The 22439-nt window shown below is 38.5% G+C and overlaps 1 protein-coding gene across 1 annotated transcript in view; it reads right to left on the bottom strand.

Moving 5' to 3' along the window:
- Positions 1–5370: 5370 nt before the first annotated feature.
- Positions 5371–22439, bottom strand: part of SVOPL (SVOP like) — a 72334-nt gene continuing 55265 nt past the window's right edge. The window contains exons 14-15 of the mRNA XM_064574917.1: positions 6225–6338; positions 5371–5741 (exon numbers count right to left, since the gene is read on the bottom strand). Coding sequence (XP_064430987.1) covers positions 5730–5741; positions 6225–6338 — 126 coding nt within the window. The 3' untranslated portion in view covers positions 5371–5729. The remainder of the gene's footprint in view (positions 5742–6224; positions 6339–22439) is intronic.

The raw sequence follows: 22439 nt of genomic DNA, 5'->3' as shown, positions 1-22439 counted from the left end.
GTTTCAGTCTCCATTCTCAAGGGCCCAGGGAACTGCAAAATGCCATAGAAATCAAGAAGCTTTCATAGGATGAAGAATAAGGAACAAGTATCAGAGCCCAGAGTTGGCTTGGCACTTGGGGATTGGCTGACTGGAACATTTATAGGGACCTGAACATGAAGTTTTGGTTTGTGATGGGGCACCACACCCTGAGTAGAGCAGTTCCATCTTGGACCTATTTTTGATCAAAAATAATGTGACTTCCAGTTACCACTGGCTCTTCAGGTCTCAGTGTAGTATTCAGAAAAGATGTCAGGCTGATATTCTTGGGGCTGGTAATGTTCTTGTATTCTCTTGTTACGTGTGGACAGATGTTTAGCTAGTCAGTGGCTGCTCATATGCATTTAAAACTTCTGAGAACACAGCATATCAGGGAGACACTAATTCTTGCCAAAATAATGCCTGTGGTTTGCAGAGTGCTCCAGGGTCAAGGTTCCTATTGATGTGTGGTGGCAAGCGAACACTCAAGGAAGAATTCTTGAGATTTTTTTGGTGCAAAAAGGTGCTTTTATTATAGCACAGGGACAGGACCTGTGTGCAGAAAGAGCTGTCCTTTTGCTGGTAGTTATATGCCTAGTGCTCAAGGGGGAGGGATGTGCAGGCACTATTAGATCACACATGTCTTTGAATTTCTACTTGTAAAACTACTTCCGTAAGATTCCTCTGGTGCTTATCATTCAGCTCAATATTAACTATCGGTGAGATGTACAGGCAATCATAAGACCCTTGAAGAATGTAGCAACCAGTACATATTTGATCCTTATCGAAACTATGCAGGCTGTAGGTCAGTCTTTTGGGCTAAAGGTGAACATTTTTCTGCTTCTATTCCACATCACTATGTCCCAAACCAACTAGAAATCAAGGAATGATTTTGTAGAGGGGGATATTTCTTTAAGCCCGTTGGCCTGCTTATGTATTCCGTCTACTTGTCTACTTCCCTAGAAGTATTTATCCAGTGAGTTTCAGAGAAAGTGAGGCACTGGAAAGCGGGGAGAAGTTTGTGACATGTATATAATAGTATCTTCCTTGCTGGCCAGGGCGAAGCAATAGGTGGACAAAAGAATCATAAAGGATGGTCAGAGAGGGAAGGAGGCATGGAGGAATAGTCATGGTGTGGTGTCCTGGGAAGAAACACTTTGTCTCAATGTCTGCTTTACTTCCTAGTCAATTTGATTTTGAATCTCAGGTGTTTACATAGGACCAGATGCCAGATGGAACCTTCCTTAGTTGTGAAATATGTACCCAGGGTTTAACACTTTGAAATTTAGCAGGGCCCTTTCCATGAGTCTCACTTTTGCAAAAATACAAGTAAAACAATGATATTGTTAATGACTATTCATTATAATGAAATTGTTATTTCTGTGAGAAAGCATTTTAAGATAACAGGAATTATAACTCAACATACCAGTACATATCAGATTTTTAGGAATTTAATGTGATTTTTGAAACATTTACATTAACAACATATCTGTATGGGTATGGATATAGCCTAAGAAGGTTAACATCACTAACTTGACAATGTTTCCTCTATAATTTAACATCAAATAAGCCTAATTAGGCTTAACTTTTGTTCTATCTCCTTATTAGAAAAAATCTTTGGAGATGTGCCAGGGACCCTCTAGAAAATGTCCGTTAATTCAAAGTCAAAAAGACTTTGTTTAGAATTTGAGTTGGGGGAATTTTGCCAAAGATACCCATTTACCAATTAACTTCAAAGGCTAATAACAAAGTTACATATTTATTTTTTAAAACCCTTAGTTGTTGTAATAATGAGAAGACTGGGTTAAATACTTGAAGACCTGTTAAAGACAACATGAAGCGTGGTCAAGTATTTTGGTAAGACCACAAATTCTTTAATCTGCCTAGAAAGCAAATAAATTATTTATACTATCTTTAGCGCAGGTCAATAATCTAAGAACACTGTCCTTTGAACAGAAAAACAAATTCTAATTTTGTACCAGTGTACTTTTGATATCAAAACTCTTTTTTAAAACCTAACTGACTGAGCCACCCCTATTTAAGTGCCTGCCTTCAGCTCAGGATCCACGTTCCCTGGCTAAACAGATCTGCTTCTCCCTCTACCCCTCCCCTCTGCTTGTGCTCTCTCAAGTAAATAAAATCTTGAAGGAAAAAAAAAAAAAAAAAACATATCCATTCCAATCTTAGCCTTTTCCACAAACCAACAACTCTTTTAATATTCATTCAGGTTTTGTCCTTTTTCCTCTCATTGTGGAACAATCCATTGTTTCCCTTTGGACAAATTATTTTTCCTTTAATAAAGACATCTCCATATCTGATAACTTCTCTTACCCAAAACACATCCTGCCTTTATTGCAGAGATGTTTCCTTTATTTATGTATATAATTTAGAATTATTAGCCCCTTAGAATCATTAATCCTTTAACAGTAAGCAATTGGGAACTATCTGTTGGCTAGCATTTTGTGGATTGACAAATGTATAAATATATTTTATAACTTCAAGTATATTCCTCATAGGAAATTTTTCAGTGTGGCACAAAACATGTTTACTAATACACCCAAGTATTTTTATTTCCTCTGTAAAAGGAAGCCAAAAGTGGATAAACTTATGTTCAGTAGTTAAGGTCTCTGTATTTTATCTTACTTGTAAATGATCTAGATATTTAGTGAATGTCCATCATTTAATTTAACTCAGTATAACTTTAAGGTTTCAGGTCACAAAAAAATTTTGGGGAACAGTTTTTAAGGAAACCTACCATAAAGCGTAATTATTGTTGAAAATTTTATTTGTAAACTTTTCTCATTATTTGTTCTTTAGATTACTCATGAGACATTAAACAGCTAACCATCACCTTATTTGACTTTCAGTAAACCCTAGAAGGAATAAAAGTCCTATCTGTATTTAATATTGATAACTCTAAAGAACTGCCTGTTTTAATTAAGCCAAGAAGCTTAAAATAGCTTTATTTTTTAAACCAAAGATTTCCTAGATCACTTGAACTTGGAAAACATTTGAGTTAGTTTCTGTATTTCTGAGAGTATACTTGATTTATATAAACACGTTTGTCTTTAAGCAACTTAAATAGAGCTCTTTACAAATTAATTTTGGCAATACCATCTGTAGGTAGGATAGATGTTATATTTTTTCTATCTATAACAAACATACAGATGCAAACCGGTATCTTATAGCTTTTGTTTTAAAATTTTAGCCATAAAATGGATACAATAATATACTAAACTCACTAGTGTGTCAAGAATAACTGGATCCAAATTGTGTTTCTGGCAGATAGAATAAGTTTATCTGCTCAGATGGCTCAAACTTCTTACTAGAGTTTGTGGAGAAGACTTAAAAATTTTTCACTTACCTGATTTCCAAATAGCCTTAAAGTAACAATTGCCTCCCCAAGGTTTGCATTCCAAAGAAATGGCCCTTAATGGTTCCTAGAAAATACTGGTTGGAACATTTACATCTCAAAGGCACAGAAAAAGAATGTAAGTTCCTCCAAGAAGAATCTTTGTTTCCTAAGTCCAGAATTTTGATAACACCTACAAGCCTTTTGAGATGAATAGGGGAGCTTAAGAGGAGGGGTGGCCTTTTTCTGTTCTTGTAAAGACTCAATTTGTAAGACAAGGACATTTTTAATTCCTCAAAGAATTGGGTTGCACCCTGAATGGTACCAAGGGGTTGACCCACCCATCCAATCTTCAATTTGCTTTTTTATATCTGGAGGATGATCTTCAACTAAGAAATCAAAAGATTCCTGTGTTCTAGATTTAGAGCTGTTTGTGTTTGGCATTTTTCCAATGTATAAATTTCATTGTATCTTAAGGGAGAAGGCCTAAAAAGTTCTATCAGACTCTGAATATTTGCTTATTTGGCCAACTTCTGGCCATAGGGTACTATAGAGTTACTTTTTAAAAATCCTTGCAACTACCTTGCCAAATTCCAGCCAGCACAAAACATAAATATTCCTAGCAATATTTAATGCTCCGAAAGATTTTACCCTGCCAAGATCCATAACTTCTCCCAAAGATAACCAAAAGAAAAAAGGACCTTAGCAATTCCCTGATCAACACTTGGTAGGCCCCTAGACACAAATGAGGTACAACCCACATTTGTGTGCAGCCATCTTTTGGCACCCATCCTGACAGTTGAGCTGCCTACAGACACAAGAATGAGAGAGGGAACACAAGCAGGGGGAGTGGGAGAGGGAGAAGGCTTCCCGCCGAGCAGGGAGCCCGAGGTGGGGCTCACTCCCAGGACCCTGAGATCATGACCCGAGCCAAAGGCAGACGCTTAACGACTGAGCCACCCAGGTGCCCCAGTGTCTGACTCTTGATTCCGGCTCAGGTCATGATCTCAGGTGGTAAGATCGAGCCCTGCATTGGGCTCTGCAGGAAGTCTGCTTGAGATTCCCTCTCCCCCTGCCCCCCAGCTCTTGCACTCTCTAAAATAAATTTGTTTGCTGATACGGTACTCTGGGCAGGAGCTATTCCATCTTGGACCTATAAATTTATTTCAACAAAACTATGGCCTGTTAGCCAAATTTAACCTCTGGCCCTCTTTTACACAGTCTAAGAGATAGGGATGTTTTTACTTTTTTTTTAATTTTATTATGCTAATCACCATACATTTTTTTAAGGCTGAAAGGTGGTGGGGGTGTGTGACAGACGATATTTAGGTCACAAAATGAAATATTTATGGTGTGGCCCTTTACAGAGAAAGTTTCCTGACTTTAAGCCATTTGCACCTCTGGTTCAAATAGGAATGATTTGCACCCCTATTGAAGCAGGTGTATAAACCCTCTCATAAATAGACTTGGCTAATACAATGATACTTGATTATGGCTGCAGTGAGTTCTTTTTCCACTGCAAAGTGCGGATGGGAGGAGTAGATGAACAAGCCGTGGGGTGCCCAGTTTTAGAGGTGTCCACAATAAGCCTAAATAGCAATAAAAGACTACATCTCAACATAAACGCCTTAGGTTTTTTTTTTTTCCCTCATCTAGTAGAGTGATACGCACAGGTGTGATGTCCTGCATGCTACGATTGCTCAGCAAAGGGCAGATAAGTCATTGCATGATGTAGGAAAACTTGATGCACTTTTTAATTTTTTATCACACCATGGGAGTCTCCCATAAAGTAATAAAATTAAAATAAAAACAGGATCTGGGAAAAAATTCATTTATTCCCAGCTTTTTTGCAATTATATGCAAGATTCATGCTAATTTAGGCATACTTTATAGATAAGCACACAATTTAAATGCAAATTTTAATTGTGAATTTGACTGTTTTGAAAGGCTTAATGATACAACCCCAAGTTCATGCCTTAGCTACCAAATTTCAGGCCAACTTTTGCTACAAACCTCATGGGAAAATATCAAGTATATATGCATTTTCTCTAAGAAACTTTAACAGACTTGATGTCAAAGAAAAGCTACCTTCCCCCTAGCCATCTCCCATAGAAACCTTTCCAATCTTAAAAATATATTTTTATAGAAGTTCTCTATAGTCTCCGAAGAAGGACATCAATATAAAGTTTACCCACCTCATTCTCATGTGCCTTATTTTTCAAAAATACATCATCAGCTTCTGTATGTAGTATTACCAAGTAGTATACAGAAATTAAACCAAGTTTTTAAAAATGTGCCACAGCTCTTTGTAAAGATAAAATGCATTTTTCTTCTCCAGTAGACATTGGTTTACAGGTCTTCATTTAATTTGCTGGAATAAGAAGTGATTCAGTAGATCAATACATTTAATAAAAAGAAAGCCTTCTCCATTCATCCTCAGTGTCTGACACTCAAAACTAGTAATAGAAGATTTCTTAATAAACTTGTAAGGAATTAAGACCCTAGCATTTACCCTGTGTACCTGACTGGCAATGGTAGCTTCAGAGTTAATTCTAGTGTGATAAAGACATCATTCAGAAAAATCACACTATACATGTCCTCTTTCAAGAATTTAGCAAAGATTTGGAGTGAATACGTGGTTCCTTTAGTTTCAGTGCTGCTCGAAGTTACATGCAAGCAAACTGGATTTTTTTTTTTTTTTTTTTACTGGAACCCATTAAGCAAATACCACACACACGTTAGTACACACCTGGATGTCAGGTGGGTTCAAAGAAGAATTTCCATACTCCAAGTTCATTTCCTTTGGTCCAAAGAGGATAGTTGAGAATACTTAAGAGATTTCTGCATCACTTACCTGCAGGGCCCGTCCTTTGGTCTCAATGGGGAGAGTAAATGCAGAAATGGCACATACAACACAGACTGATGAGAAAAGACACAGGGCCCCCAGGAATGATGCACTCATAAGAACCTGCAAGTCACAAGGAATGACTCAATTTATTGTGCCCCAGTCACTTCTAAGTAGATTTTTATGTCAAAGGGGAAATCCTCTCTCCACCTACATGAATGGATGTCCTTTGCAGCCATTCTGCAAATAGACCTAAGATGTCAGGAATGCACTATTATTTATTTGGGCCCAGCTTTTGTAGGCATTTTGTGTGACCCTGTGAGTTAGGACTGACATTAACACGTCCTGGCCAGGTCAGACCTCTCTGCACCCACTCCTCGGTATCTCCAGAGCAAACCAGTATCTGGGGAAGAGAAGACATCTGGTTTTCCACACTTTCATACCAGTCTAGTTTGCTCAACTTCTAATTCTCATTGTATGCAGGACTCCCTCTGCCTAACTTCCACTTGTTCCCCCTTCAGTTCTGACAGGATGGATTAGGAGGAAGTTCTGTTTGGGGTTTTGGGGGGTTTTTTTGGAGATGCAATCTAATGATCTCTGAAAAGATAATCCATTTTATCTATGTTCACGATGCTTCACGTGTGACAATACTTTCTGTTTGGTGTCCATTTTTTTCCACATTCAGAGTGGATTTCTGCCAAGACCGTGCTCTGTTACTGGCAAGTTCAGGCACTCCCATCTCCAACATCTGTTAACCCAGGGCCGCCTCCAGTTAGCAATAAGCCAAGCACTTGGTAGTTGTCAACTCATCTCACAAGGATGGTTAAATGAAGTGACTAAGAACAGCAAGGCTCTCTACAGTCACAAAAATACTACAATTTGCCCCCCCTCCTTTTTTTTTCTTGCTTCCCTACAGAGATACCAGTCTGGGCTTCATAGCAGGACTCCAGCAATCCAGTAGATGTTACTGGATATTCTTCCAATAAGTTCCTTTCTGCCTAAGTTAACCAAAGTCAATTTCTAGTGTTTGTAAAGAACTATAGTGCCTGATTATAAAAATCATCTGAGAATTTTGTTACAACGTATATTCCCAGGCCCCTCTTTGATTCACTGTATCAAAAAGATCAATCTGTTAATCCTCTACTTCTAAAAATCAGCCCAGACCAGGGACAGAGAGTGACATTACACAGTGAAGAAAGGTTTAGCCCCCATCAAGACAACAATTCTAAAGGTTTACCACAAAGCTTCAAAATATATTCAGTAAAAACTGAAAGAAGGTCTAGATAAATCCACATATAGTTGGAGACTTCAGTACCCCTCTCTCAGTAATTAATAGAACTACTAGTCAGAAAACTGAGGACACAGAAAAACTTTATATGCCATCAACAGGGTCTAATTGACACAGAACACCTTACCCAACAACAGCAGAATACACATTCCTTTCTACTGCCCATGGAACATTCGCCAAGATAGACCATGTTCTGGGGGCATAAAATGAACCTTAAAAGATTTAAAATCCTAGGGTTGCCTGGCTACCTCAGTCAGTAGAGCATGCGACTCTTGATCTCAGGTTTCTAGGTTCAAGCCCCACTTGGAGTATAGAGATTACTTAAATCTTTAAAAACAGAACATGTTCTGACTAAAAGAGTATCAAACTAGAAATAACAGATAACACCAACATCTCCATGTACTTCTAAATCCAGGGGTCAAAATCTCATGAAAAATGAAAATACAGAATATTAAATGTGTGGGAAACAGCTGATAGGGACAAAAATAAAATACATAGGAATAAACAAGAAATGTATAAGTATATGAAGAAAATTATAATATATAAAATTGACTAAGTCTATTTAGTTCTTAGAAAAATGTACTGTGAAAGTATACTTCTCAAAATAATCTGTAATTCTAATGGAGTCTCAATCAAAATCCCAGTAGGATTTTTTGAGTTGATTTTGGGGGGGAAATTGATTCTAAGGTTAATCTGGAAGAATGAACATCTAAGAAAAATCAGGGAATTTCTGGAAATGTGTGCAGGTGAGAGAATCTGAGGGAAGTTATTAGCCTAAGTGGCAATAAAGTTCTAATCATTAGCAGTGTGATGCTGGTGCCAAAACAGATCAGAAAAACAATGCATCACAAAGTAGGTCTAAGTGTGGAAATTGGGCTTATTGTAATAGCGGCCTGGATTGAGAGGAGCCAAACAAAAGGATGATTAATGGCCTGGGGACAACCTGCTAGGCATGGTTTCGTTGCTTTTAAAGCTGAATTCTTACCTCGGGCTTTAAGCATAAACAAATTGTGAAAGATCAAAGAATTTAATGTTTTCTGAAAGCCTTTGAACTTGCAGTGTCTTATTTTTAGAAATAATGGATGCATGAATGATGCAGGCCAGTAAGCATGACACAAAACACTCACTGAAAATGGTAAATTGAGGACATAATTTTAAATTTTGGATGCCAAAAAATTTGATACTAAAATCAAAAGACAAACCACAAACATGGAAAAAATATCTAGTATAATAATGGCTAATGGCCTGTAAGAGAGTTGCTAATCAATAAGCAATTTGCCAAAAAATAAAAATGTATAATAAACATATTAAAGATGTTCAGCTTTACTAATAATGAACAAAGTACAAATTAAGATATAATTTATTGTCTACCATACTGAAAAAGATTTAAAAAAAAAAAAAAAGGTTACCATCCTTTTTGATGAGGAAGGAAAGAACACAGATGCTTGCTTAAGAATATGGGCGCCTGGGAGTGCAGTCAAAGTGCCCGACCCTAAGGTTTCAGCTTAGGTCCATCATCTCAGGGTCGTGAGATTGAGACCCACATGGGGTTCTGCACCACACGTCAGGCTCACTCGGCACGGAGTCTGCTTGGGTTTCTCCACCTCTCCCTCTGCCTCTGCGCCTCCCCTCATGCTCACTCACTCCTCTAAAAATGAATAAATCTTAAAAAAAAAAATGTTAATATATCAAGGAGTGCATATTTTTTTTTTTAGAGAAGATAACTTGACAAGATCCATCATAAGATACATACACATTTGACTTAAAAATTATCCAACAGACTTTTTCTACAAAATCATGCTTTTTCACTCAGACATATTCCATAGTCATTCCCACATCTCTCTGCCCTATTACAGGGGGGAAGGGGGTGAGGAGGGGCTCCCTAACCACACTAGCTAGCAGACCACCCCCATCACTATCTCCTTTCTGTTTTCTATGTTTACATAGCATTAATTATACTAACATATTAATAAACCATTTGTCCCTTGTCCCTCATCCATTCTCCACTAGAATGTAACTTCAAAAAATGTGGGACCTTGATTTGTACAGTATCTATAACATGAAAGAGTTCAGTGCTATTGGATGGCAAATATAGTTGCCCGTGTACAAAGGTGTAGTGTGCATGATGGTCAGTGTCCCATTGTTTGTAAAAGCAGAAAGAACACAGAAATGATTAATTCATCCACCAAATAACAGCTAATTATGGCACATCCATGCAATGGAAATCCATGCACTTACTTGAAAGAATGAGGTTAATCTACATTTACTAACTTAAACAGATTATTAATATGAAGACAGTTGCAACATGTAGATATGTGTGGAGAGATGGACAGTTTGTGTGTGTTTATATACAGGCCTAGCTACATGTATACTCAGATGGACATAAATAGTGTAAAGAAGAGTCAGACTCCATCTGATGTCTGCTGCCAGCCCTTAAGCCTCACCCTTCCCTCCTCTTCTTCTGCCCCAACCTCTGAACTGGTAAGACAGCCTGGGGGCCAACAAAAGATCCAAACCACACAAGCCACTGCCCTGGTGTGGGAACCCTCACCCCGGCCACAATAAAAACTCCAGCCAGTCTCCTTGCCTTGCCCTCTCAAGGTCGATTAGGAGCTGCTTGAGAGGGCTGTCCTGCTCTCCCAGGGACCTCCACTATGTAATTAAGTATAAAAAAAAAAAAAAAAAAAAAAACCTTTTCATACCCTGTTGATGTGTGTATACATCATCAGTCCTGACTTAACGATGAAAATATGGGGGGCATTCCATCTTTCTCCACAGGTGACTATAACATGGATACAGATAGATGTAGATAGATAATGTACATATTCATGGAAGTATGTGTACCTACATATATACATGCATCTATAGAATACACACAAATATTACTGGTACATACACACCCAGAAAGACAAATACATGCATAGAAAACAATCTGGAAGAATATGCCCCAAGCTATTAACACATACAGTGGTTAGTTCTGGTGACAGAGAATTTTCACTTTCTCAGTTACACATTTCTGTATTTGGAATTATTTAACAAGCATATTTTGATATTTGGAAAAATATCTAGGGGCATCTGGGTGGCTCAGTCAGTTAATCATCTCCCTTTGGCTCAAGTCATGATCCCAGAGTCCTGGGATCAAGTCCCAAAGCAGGCTCCCCACTTAGCAGGGAGTCTTCTTCTCCCTCTCCCTTTGCCCCTCCCCCTGCTTGTGCTCTTTCTCTCTCTCAAATAAGATCTTTAAAAATACATATATCTAAAAATAAGCCTTGTTAATAAAAAGGAAAAACCCCAAACTATACTTCCAACTCAAGAAGTACCTGAGAAACTAGTGTAAAAAATTTAATAAAAAGAAGCCTAAATAAATTGCAAATCAGAAACAAATTGACTTGATAAATTATGAATTATAGGGGCACCTGGGTGGCTCAGATGGTTAAACGTCTGCCTTCAGCTCAGGTCATGATCCCAGGGTCCTGGGATCGAGCCCCACATCGGGCTCCTGGCTCAGCAGGGAGCCTGCTTCTCCCTCTCCCTCTGCCTCTCGTCCTGCTCATGCTCTCTCTGTATCTCTCTCTCTCTGTATCTCTGTGTCTCAAATGAATAAATAAAATCTTTAAAAAAAAAATTATGAATTATAGTGGAAATATATAAATGGAATTAAGAATGTAAAAGAGGAAATAATCACTAACACAGAAGAAATAGGAAAAAAAACCAAAGAGAATAGTCCCCAGAGTTCTTTGTTAACAAATTTGCATAAATATTCAATAAAAATGTTTCCTGACATTTACTCAAGATAAAAAAAAAAAAAAAAAACAGGAGAACCAAAACACCAGAAATACATAGTGGCCAAAAAGTGCATCCTCAAAAGTGCCAGGATTCACTTTCACAGAGGAGTTCTTTTGAATCTCCAAGGAAGGATCCAGGGAAAGAAAAGCTTCCAGTTTCTTTTTTATGAAACCAGGATGACAGTGACTGTGAAACCTAACAAAAATAAAATACAAAAATCCAACTGCCCTCTCACATGTGAGTGTTGATTCAAAAATTATAAATAAAATACTGGTAGATAAAACCTAGTGGTTCACTAACAAAGTAAAACACTGGCTAATGGGACCCTCACTGCTGTTACCGGCACCGTGGCTGGGAGGCTTCCCCTGCCCACTCCTGCTCCCTCTCTCATTTACCCTAATCTCTTGCATGTGCAGTTGTTAGCATCTGCTTTTCCAAGGACTCAAACTGACTCAAGCTCTTTCAATAAAGTAGTTGGATACAAAATCAAGATAAAAGATAAATTCAAGGGTGCCTAGCTGGCTCAAAGGAGTATGTGACTCTTGATCTAGGGGTCAGGAGTTCAAGCCCCACATTGGGTGTAGAGATTACTTAAACAAACAAAAATTTTCATTTTCTCTCCAGGAAAAAAAAAAGCATTCACAAAATGTTTCGATGCCCACTACATGCCAGGCCCTGGAGGAGGAGAAATACAAAAATGAGCAAAACATGCCCATATCCTTGTCCTCACAGGGCTTCAAGTACTGGAAGAGATCGATTTTAAATAGCCTGGGGGCGCCTGGGTGGTTCAGTCAGTTAAGTGTCTGCCTTCGGCTCAGGTCATGATCCCAGGGTCCTGGGATCGAGTTCTGCATCAGGCTCCCTGCTCAGTGGGGAGTCTGCTTCTCCCTCTCCCTCTGCCTACTTGTGCTCTCTATCTCTGTCAAATAAATAAATAAAATCTTAAAAAAAATTTTTTTTAAATAGCCTGGCAAACAAATCAGCAATTACAATCTGATAATCAACATGAAGGAAAATTTCAAGGTGGCACAAGAGCTCACAGCAGGGAGACCAGACTTAGTTTAAGGCCTCAGGAGGACTTCCCTGAGCAGAGAATTAATCATAGCCAACTGGAGATGGAGACAGGGTGGAAGGGGAGAGGGTTTCCAGTCCAAAGGAATAGCAAGTGAGAGAATCCCAGAAGGAGGTAACTGGGGTAATCAACTACAAGAACCAAACTGTTCATAGCTAAGTAAACAGGTAAGAGCACAAGGTGGGGCCTCATTGGTGGAGCCCTATAAACCAAGTTGAGGATTTGGGTCTTCACCTACAAAGAAGGGCAATGGCAAGACAACAAAAGGATTATAAGCACAAGAACAACATAAATCTGCATGGATACAGGGAGAAGAAGTTGAAGGAGAATAAGAGCTTGCAGAAGGAAAGTCCTCAGGATGTTCTCTTGGCAGCCCAGTGAAAGGCTAGGGTGATTTGAACCAGAGTGGTGCCAGTGGTGAGAAAGGAGGAGAGGTGAATGATGCAGGACCTACACTAGGAAGTTAGTCTGTGTCATTGGGGATTGAATAGGATCGGGAGGGAGAAGAGAGTGGAGAAGGACAATCCCAGGTAAGATAGTGATGCCATTCACTGATGGAGACTGGAAGAGGAATGAGTTTGGGGAAAGATATCCTGAGTATGACATTGAACATGCTTAATTTAAGATGATTTTGAGACATTCAAGTGGAAATGCCAAGGAGGCAACTAGATACATGAATCTGGAGCTAAGTAAGGCCTAGTCCAGAGATACTAAGTTGGGAGCCGTGAGCATATGATTGGTAATTAAAATCATAAAAAATGGGCAAAATCACCTACATGGAGACTAACATATAAAAAAATCAGGGTCGGGGCGCCTGCGTGGCTCAGTTGGTTAAGCGACTGCCTTTGGCTCAGGTCATGATCCTGGAGTCCCTGGATCGAGTCCCTGGATGGAGTCCCGCATCGGGCTCCCTGCTCGGCAGGGAGTCTGCTTCTCCCTCTGGCCCTCCCCCCTCTCATGTGCTCTCTCTCATTCTCTCTCTCTCAAAAAAATAAATAAAATCTTTAAAAAAAAAAAAAAATCAGGGTCTAAAATTGAGCACTAAGAATCCCCAACAATGGAAAAAATAGAAGAGGAAGATAAACCACAAGGAGATGGGGAAGGAACAGCCAGAGATGCAGGAGGAAACCCACAAGGATGCCAGGTGTTGGATGCCCCAAGAAGGTGACAGAAAGTGAGGACATGACCATCAGTCCTTACAGTAAGGGAGAGGTCGACATGGGAGATTAAAGCAAGGTTTAGATGTAGAGGCATCAAGGTCATCAGAGATGCTATCAAGAATCATTTTGGTGGAGTAGGGATGGCTGCAGCTGAGTTTGGGGATGGGGGGAGTAAGTGAAGATAGTGAGAAGAAGGAACCCGGTTAAGTAGTTGGGCTGGGAAGAAGAGGAAGGAAAGTCAATGGGGGTGAGTTTACCACTTGTAAGCTATGGAATCTTAAACACATTAAAATGTTGACTGGAAGGGTTGGATTGAAATCACAAGACAGATGTGATTATAAACCTGAAAAACTCAAAAGGCTCAGATGAAAAACCATTAGGATTGAGTTCGACACTCACTAGCCTTTCCAAATACAACTCAAACTGTGAGACTAGAATTTATAATGAAAGAAAACAATCTATTCACAACAATGAAAAGCCTTAAAATGCCTAAGAATAAACTTAACAAGATATTCAGGATCTCTTAGAAGAAAACAGTAAAATGTCAGCAAGGAGCATAGAACAAACACTGAAAAATTGGAGACAAACTCTGCTCTTAGGAAGAAAGTAACTTTTTCCTAAATTAAGATACATTTAATGAATTATTAAAATCTTAATAGGATTTGGGCAGAGAGGGGAGGCTCTGATGCTTATCGAGAAAGAACAATGAGGTCAGGCTTAGGCAGCCAGTTTTGAAAATGTACTATAAATATCATTCAACTAAGGAGAAGAATATGACAATGATGAAACCAGACAGATCAATGGACTAAAATAGCGAGGCTAGAAATAGACCAATTGTGGAAATGTAAGCAGACAGACATTTCTAACCCAGGAGTAAAAAATGGGTTATTAAATTAAGTGTGTAGGGACCACTGGCCCACCAATTAGGAAATCACATTGGGCCTTCTACTGTAGTATCCCACTGGCCTGGAAGAGGACAGGTCAGGAGTTTCTGGGTCAGAATCTGGGATGCATTCACTTCGTGAAGGCTGATTAAGTTGTACACTTAGGATTTGTATGCTTTTATGTGTTATACTTCAATAAAATGCTTATATATCCTCTCCCCCAAAAAAGAGAAGGCCACAAAGGACTGGAAGAGAGAAGTATATTTTCATAATCCTAATCACAGACCACAGAAGTTGTAAAGAAAACATCAATAAACATGAGGGTCTATGAACTTACATTTTCTGTCCAAAGCAAGGAGAACAGAAACAAGAATGAAAGACAAATGGAAAATTGGGGGAATATTTGCAATATGTCAGAAAAATGGTTGAATTCCTTATACACAGGAAGGATTCTCACAAATCCATGTTTTAAAGACTGAAATGAAAAATGGGAAGGATCCTGAATGGGCAAGCTAAAAAAAGATAAAACACCCAATTAAAATGTGAAAAGAACATTCAGTCTCATTACTCACCAAAGAAGGACTAATTACAGTGACAAAGAGATATCATTTATTGCCAGTGAGATTTGCAAATACAACAAAGACTAACAAAACCGGTTGACAAATACGTGAAGCAGCAGGACCTTCCTCACTTGAACAACCTTCCCAAAGAGAGTGTTAGCACAATGTATCAAAATGGAAAATGAGCAGACCCCTTGACCTACCTACAATTTTTAGGAATTTATCCTAAAGACATAATTGCAATAGTTGGATTAAAAATGTAAGTGCAAGGATGCTCATTACTGTTATTTATGTTAGAAGAATATCAAGTAGTCTAGACATTTAACAATACAGAACTGAAAAAGTAACTGAAAAGTTACTTTTGGAGTATACAAAGGAGGATATATTTTTCAGCATGAATACAGGGGTTGACTTTTTATTGATATGAAAAATGTCTGCAACATATTGTTGCATGCAAAAAGCAGGCTATAAAAAGTATATGAAAGTTTCTCTTCAAGATGGCAACACAGGAGGATCCTAAACTCACCTCGTTTCATGGACAGACCGAATCTACAGGTATATATGAAGTAATTTCCTCTGAAAGAAATCCAAAAGCTAGCTGAGCAACTCCTACAGATAGGGCAAACAAGAAAAAAACCCACATCAAAAAAGTAGGAGAGGCTGAGACACAATCTTGCCCTAAATCCCTCTCCTGGTGCAGCCATCACAGTCAGGAAGTAGCTTAGAACTCCAGGCTTCTCCCTGAGGAGCTATGGGTTTGAATCCCACATCTCACACCCCAACTTCTAAGACGTGCACCTGAGAGATGAGAGATGAGATAGCTAACATCTAGCTATAAAAGCCAATGGGTTCGTATCCATGAGATCCCCGCAGCCACAGAAAACTGAGAAACCATTCTTGAAGGGCTCACATGAACTCACCTGGCCAACCACTACACCCCTAACCCCCTATACAGCCCCCTCCCCAGCCAGGGCCCGGTGCCGAGGCAGCCCAGTGAAACACATGCAGTCTTTTTATGAAAGAGGCCTATTTGCTTATCGTAAAGCATCACCCTGATGGGCAAGCAAGCATCTACTTGAACACACAGCTAGGAATCTACTGAAATACTCTCCAAAGATTGAGACCAGCAGGTACCAACTTTACACTCTCCCTCAGCCTTGCTCCAGACATCTGGTATCTCCAAGGAACTTGGGCACATGTCTGGTGCCCTAGTTTTTGTGGCTAATGCCCAAGGGACACCTCCTGATCACCTGGATGTGACGGCTAGCAGAGCTGACATCCCACAGGACTGTAACCAACAAAGAATTCTTAACCAGCTATACTGCAGGACATAGCGTAGAGAGCTAACAGACTGAAACTCCATCTTTCTGGAAAAGGGGGCTATTAGCTTATCTTCATAGCTTCAGCCGGAAGGTAGGCTCCTAACTCAATACTAGACATCAAGGGGCCAACTGTACTCCTCTCCAGATACTTCGGGGGGTGGGTGCTATCTTCTTCCTCTCCCTCTGGTTCACTCCAGGTCACCAGTATCTCCTGGAAAAGAGCTTAAACATATGTCTGCCCCAGTTTTGGTGGCTGCCAGCCAGGGGCACCCCCGGATCACCTGGTTCTGGTGGCCAACAGAACTTATGTTCATGGGTCTCATAGGACCCCAACCAACAGAAGCAGTTCTAAACTGGCTGTCTGCCTTCTGCCCTCACCCAGAGTACAGCGCAACAAAGCAGACGGAAACACAACCCAGAGGCCTTTTCATTTATCTTCAAGCTGTGGCCTGAGGGGCAGGCTTCTACTTCAACCAACATTTAGGGGCTGACTACAATGCTCTCCAGAGATGGAGACCAGTAGACACCAGCTTCACCCTCTCCCTCTGCCCCACTCTAAAAGTAGTAAAAGCAACTACAACAATCTGTTGATGGATACTCGAGATAAAAAGATGTTAACTGTGACATCAAAAACAGAATGCGGAGGGGAGTAAAAAATGTATAGCCTACGAATGAGTTCAAATTTAAATTATTATCAACTTAAACTCTTAGTTTCATTGATCTTTTCTATTGTCTCTTTAGTCTCTATTTCATTTATTTCCACTTTGATCTTGTTATTTCCTTCCTTCTACTTTGTTTTATCTGTAAGAAGTCTTACATAGGCCTCATAAGTCACAAAGCAATAACCTAGAGTAGATACACAAAAGATAAAGAATCCAAGCCTACCACTACAGATAATGATCAAATCACAAAAGCAAGAGAATAAGAAGGAACAAAGCCAGAAAACAATGAATGGAATGCTAATAAGTGCATACACATCAGTCATTACTTTAAATGCATGGGTAAGAAAACAAGACCCCTCTGTATGTTCTCTACAAGAGACTCATTTCAGATGTAAAGACACACACAGACTCAAAGTGAAGGGATGGAAAAAGATACTTCATGAAAATAGAAACAGAAAGCTGTGGTACCTATATTTTATCAGACAAAATAGACTTTAAGACAAAGACTATGATAAGAGACAAAGAGACATAATTACATAATGATAAAGGGATCAATCCAACAAAAGGATATAACATTTGTAAATATTTACACACTCACCACAGGAGCACCTAAATATACAAAGCCAGTATTAACAGATCAAAGACAAAACAGACAGCAATAATAGTAGGAGACTTTAATACTCCACTTTCAATGATAGATTGTCCAGACAGAAAATCAATAAGGAAATACTGGCCTTAAATGACACCTTAGACCAGAAGAACTTAACATATATACAGAAGATGCCATCCAAAAGCAACAGAATACACATTTTCCTCAAGCATACATGGAATATTCTCCAGGATAGATAATGTGATAAGCCACAAAACAAGCCTTAATAAATTTAAGAAAACTGAAATCCTATCAAGCACCTTTTCCAACCCAAATAGTATGAAACTAGAAATCAATTATAAGAAGGAAATTGGAAATTTTACAGATATGTTGAGATTAAACAACATGCTACTGAACAGCCAACGGGTCAAAGAACAAATCAAAGGAGAAATCAAAAAATACCCTGAGACAAATGAAAATGGAAATACAACATACCAAAATTTATGGATATAGCAAAAGCAGTTCTAAGAAGGAAGTTAATAGTGATAAAGGCCTACATCAAGAAACAAGAAAGGTCTCAACTAAAAAACCTAACTTTATACCTCAAGGAACTAGAAAAAAGAACGAACCAAGGCTGAAGTTAGTAGAAGGAAGGAAATAACAAAGATCAAAGTGTAAATAAATGAAATAGGGACTAAAAAGACAATAGAAAAAAATCAATGAAAGAGTTTTTTTTTTTTTTTTTTAAATGACAAACCTTTAGCTAGACTCACCAAGAAAAGAAGAGAGAGGATTCAAATTAAATCAGAAATGAAAGAGGAAATGTTACAAACAAAATCTTAAAGAAAATGGGTGGGGGGAGCCTGGGTGGCTCAGTCAGTTAAGCGTCTGCCTTTGGCTCAGGTCATGATCCCAGGGTCTTGGATCAAGCTCCACATCGGGCTCCCTGCTGAACATGGAGCCTGCTTCTCCCTCTCCCACTGCCACTCCCCCTGCTTGTGCTCTCTCGCTGTCAAATAAATAAATAAAACCTTGGGGGGGGGGGAAGGAAATGTTACAATTGATACCACAGAAATATGAAGGATCATAAGAGACTACTATGAACAATTATATGCCAACAACTTGGACAACCTAGAAGAAATGGATAAATTCCTAGAAACATACAATCTACTAAGACTGAATCATGAAGAAATAGAAAATCTAAACAGAACAATTACTAGTAAGGAGATTGAATCAGTAATCAAAAACTTCCCAACAAACCGAAGTCCAGGACCAGACAACTTCACTGGTGAATTCTACCAAACATTTAAAGAATTAATACCAATCCTTCTTAACCTCCTTCAAGACATGGAAGTTTGGAACACTTTCAAACTCACTTTACAAGGCCAGCATTACCCTGATACCAAAACCAGACAAGGATGTCCCAAGAAAAAAATAATAGGCCAATCTGTCTGATGGACATAGATGTAAAAATCCTCAACAAAACATTAACAAACTAAATTCAATAATATGTTAAAAAGATCATACATCATAATCAAATGAGATTTATTCTAGGGATGCAGAGATGGTTTAACATCCACAAATCAATGTGATACACTAAACAAAATGAACAATAAAAATCCTGATTATCTCAAAAGATGTAGAAAAAGCATTTGACAAAATTCAACATCCATTTATGATAAACTCTCAACAAAGTGGATATAAAGAAAGCATACTTCAACATAATAAAGCCCGTATTTGACAAGCCTGCAACTAACATTATACTCAGTGGGGAAAAGATAAAAAGCTTTTCCTCTCAGGTCAGGAATAAGACAAGGATACAAACTTTCCCCACTTTTATTCAACACAGTATTGGAAATCCTAGGCAGAGCAATAAAGAAATAACAGGCATCAAAATATGAAAGCACGATGCAAAACTGTCACTGTTTGCAGAAACAGGATATACAGAAAACGCTAAAGATGCCACCCAAAACTGTTCGAATAAATGAATTCAGTGAAGTTGCAGGATACAAAATCAATATATAAAAAATATGTTGTTTTCTATACACTACTAACAAACTAAGAAGAATTGAAAATGATCCCATTTATAATTGTACCCCCCCCCAAAAAAATACCTAGGAATAAATTTAACCAAGAAGGTGAAAAATCTATAATATATAAACAATGAAACACTGATGAAAGAAATTGAAGTTATAAATGGAAAGATATTCCATGCTCATGAATGGGAAGAATTAATATTTTTAAATGTCCATACTACCCAAAGTAATCTACAGATTCAGTGCAATCCCTAAAAAAATTCAAATGGAACTTTTTTCCCAGAAATAGAACAAACAATCCTAAAACTCATATAGAACCATAAAAGACCCCAAATAGCCAAAGCAATCTTGAGAAAGAAAAGCAAAGCTGGAAGCATCATCACATTTGCGGATTTCAAACTATATTAAAAAGCTATACAAATCGAGACAGTATGACACTGGCCTAAGAACAGAAACATGGATCAATAAAACAGAATAGAGAGCCCAGAAACAAACCCATGTACATGTAGTCAATTAATTTACAGCAAATGAGCCAAGAATATACAATGGAGACAGGAGAGTCTTTTCAATAAGTGGTGTTGGGGAAATAGGACAACTATATGTAAAAGAATGAAACTAGACTACTATCTTAACTCATACATAAAAATCAACTCAAAATTGATAAAAAGACTTCAATATTAAGACTCCAAATCATAAAACTCCTAGAAGAAACCAGAGGCAGACTTTATGATTTCTTTGGATTTGATACCAAGAGGAAAGGAAATAAAAGCAAAAATAAACAAGTGGGACTACAAACTCAAAAGCTTCTGCACAGTAAAGGAAAACCATCAACAAAATGAAAAGACAACCGACAGAATGGGAGAAAATATTTTCAAATCATATCTGATAAGAGGTTAATGTCCAAAATATATAAGGAATTCATACAACTCAGTAACAAAAAAACCCTAAAAATCTCATTGAAAAACGGGCAGAAGATCTGAACAGGTATTTTCCAAAGAAGACATTCAGTTGGCCAATAGGTGCATGAAAAGGTGCTCAACATCACTCATCATCAGAGAAATACAAATCAAAATTTCAATGAGCTATCACCTCACACCTGTCAGGATGGCTATTATCAAAAAAGACAAAGGGCGCCTGGGTGGCTCAGTCAGTTAAGCATCTGTCTTTGGCTCAGGTCAAGATCTCAGGGTCCTGGGATTGAGCCCCTCATGGGGCTCTCCGCTCAGTGGGGAGTATGCTCTCCTCTCCCTCTCTCACCCTCATGCTCAAGCTCTGTCTCAAATTTAAAAAAAAAAAAAAAAGACAAGTAATGAGGGGTTGGTAAAGACATAGAGAAAACAGAACACTTGTTTACTGTTGGTGGGAATATAAATTGGGATAGCCACTGTAAAAACCAGTATGGAGGTTCCTCAAAACATGAAAAATAGAACTATGCTGTGATCCAGCAATTCCACTCCTGGGTATTTATCTGAAAGAACTGAAAACACAAATTTGAAGAAAAATATGTACTCCCACATATATTGAAGCATTATTTACAATAGCCAAGACATGGAAACAACCTATGTCCATTGATGGATGAATGGATAGAAATAATATGGTATACATATACAGTGGCATATTGTTCAGCCAAAGAAAAGAAGAAATCCCGGCACTTGCAACAGCATGGATGGACCCTGAGGGCATTATGTTAAGTGAAATAAGCCAGACAGAAAAAGACAAATACCATATGATGTCACTTATGTGTGGAATCTGAGAAAAACAAAACAAAAAATCCAAACTCACAGATACGGAGAACAGATTGGTGGTTGCCAAAAGCAGGAGGTCTGGTGGGGGGGGGGGGGGGGTGTGCAAAATGGGTAAAGGGCATCAAAAGATACAAACTTCCAGTTACAAAATAATTCCCGGGGATATAATATACAGCATGGGGACTATAATAATACCATATTGTATATTCAAAAGTAGCTGAGAGAATAAATCTTAATTCTCATCACAAGAAAAATTTGTGATGGATGTGAACTACACTTACGGTGGTGATCATAATATATACATATACCCAATCATTATGTTGTACACCTAAAACTAGCATGTTATACATGTCATTTATATCTCAATTTTAAAAAGTATATGAATTGTGATATTTAGGTACAATGTATATACATGTATATACACATGTTCGTTCATACATACATACAGTCAGCGTGAAAGAACTTCATTAAAATATTTGTATTTGTGGGGTGTCCAGGTGGCTCAGTTAAGAGTCCAACTCTTGATTTTGGCTCAGGTCATGATCTCAGGGTCATGAGATTGAGCCCCACATCAGGCTCCACTCTCAGCAGGAGTCTGCTTCTCTCTCTCTCACTCTCTGTCCCTCTCCCAGCTTGCACTCTCTTAAACTTAAAAATGAAAAAAATAAATTTTTGTTATCTCAGATAAAATAGGAGGTAGTGAAATTTTAACTCAAATTTGTAATTTTCTGTGTTTTCGTGTAGAAGAAAAAAATCACATGGAAATCAAGCCATTGAAAACACAATAAACACAAGCCTATTTATGACCCACAAAACATTGACAAAGACCCTCTCCTTGACCAAACTCTAGCCAGACTGCTCTAAGCCTCTTCTCACCCGGGCCCCAACCTTGGTCTATAAAAGACCAGAACAAACACTAGCTCAGTTTCTAACAGCTGAAGGCCACATCCCCAGGATGACCCTCCGTTTCCCTTCATGTGCCTACATGAGAAACTCAAGTCTGCCCCCCAAATTTACTGTTTGTTCTAGTCAACACCTGGAGATAGGACCTTTGTCTGGGTTTCACATGGGCCAAACCCCTCCTTTCCACTTTTTGCAATTTTTCACTTCCCTTACTCTA

Source organism: Mirounga angustirostris, unplaced genomic scaffold, assembly GCF_029215605.1.
Source record: "Mirounga angustirostris isolate CCGP_5_RB_7025 unplaced genomic scaffold, mMirAng1.0.hap1 SCAF_12, whole genome shotgun sequence".
In the NCBI taxonomy this organism is placed as follows: domain Eukaryota; kingdom Metazoa; phylum Chordata; class Mammalia; order Carnivora; family Phocidae; genus Mirounga; species Mirounga angustirostris.
This window is presented reverse-complemented; position numbering and strand designations above follow the sequence as displayed.